Source organism: Acyrthosiphon pisum, unplaced genomic scaffold (assembly GCF_005508785.2).
Source record: "Acyrthosiphon pisum isolate AL4f unplaced genomic scaffold, pea_aphid_22Mar2018_4r6ur Scaffold_17223;HRSCAF=17892, whole genome shotgun sequence".
Taxonomy (NCBI): Eukaryota; Metazoa; Arthropoda; class Insecta; order Hemiptera; family Aphididae; genus Acyrthosiphon; species Acyrthosiphon pisum.
This window is the reverse complement of record NW_021766233.1, coordinates 1-998: the sequence shown is the minus strand read 5'-3', so window position 1 is coordinate 998 and position 998 is coordinate 1. Positions and strand designations below refer to the sequence as shown.

General features: G+C 26.0%; 1 protein-coding gene across 1 annotated transcript; it reads left to right on the top strand.

Annotated features, from left to right (window-relative positions):
- Positions 1–258: 258 nt before the first annotated feature.
- Positions 259–745, top strand: LOC103311744 (the record flags this gene model as incomplete). The annotated part of the gene is made up of 3 exons (XM_029491943.1): positions 259–366; positions 432–527; positions 623–745. Coding segments are annotated over 3 exons (312 nt in total), but the record flags the coding sequence as incomplete, so codon positions are not given.
- Between the last annotated feature and the right edge of the window lie 253 nt (positions 746–998).

Below are 998 nucleotides of genomic sequence, written 5' to 3'. Positions count from 1 at the left end.
GACGATTACATTCATAATTTCCACTTTGTGCCCATAATGCGGCACTTGTGAGTTAAATCTATATGTATATAATTTAGGGATAAATGATTGCACTGATGTTCTATAGTACTATTTAATCTTTGATATTGGTGGTCAACTTATATTTGTTAATTATTTATATTATTTATTTCGTAATAACTTAATAACAGGTTATAAACTTTTAAATATTATGATGCCCTGGTTGTCTGATATGTAATACTACTATTTTTGTCATTTCAGCAACTAAGTGGTATATTATGGATTTACAAGAAATGGCTGGCGTCTGAATATCTTCCTCTTGACATATTTATGCCTTATAACCAAATCAATAAATATTTTGAAAATTATGTAAGTTTTTAAACATTTTATAAGTTTATATTTTGTTCTATTGTATTTAATATATTATATTTTAGAGAATTGGTCCATTCATTTTGTCTATTGCTATGTATGATCAATTGAAGATGGCAGATAAGAATGTACAACTTGATATATTGGATAGTTGGATAAGTGTGAGTAATGTAATTAATCAAGAAACATTGTATTTTGTATTTTACATGTTGATAATAAACATTTTTATAAAATAACTTTATTATTTTAAATTTAGACTAATATCAGTGCAGAAATATTAAAATACCCTCAGTTTATGCGAGCATTAACTATAGCTATTATTATTGAATGTTTGTGTAAGTCATTTCTTCTGCGATTATACTAAAACAGTTACTTGATTATTTAATATTAATTTTTAACTTATAGATTCAAATGTTGTATATGAAAATTTCTTTGATCATGAACATGTGAAATTGTTAATTCGTTATATTCGGTCTGAACCACTTCCAGATTCTGAAATTTGTGCAAGGGAAGTGGAATGTCTGTATGGAATTCAAATTATGTCTGCTGTATTTGAATATCCTGAAGGTAAGTTACCAACTGTTTAATTTTTAGATTTGTTATTAATATCACTGTTTTTCTACAAGGAATGG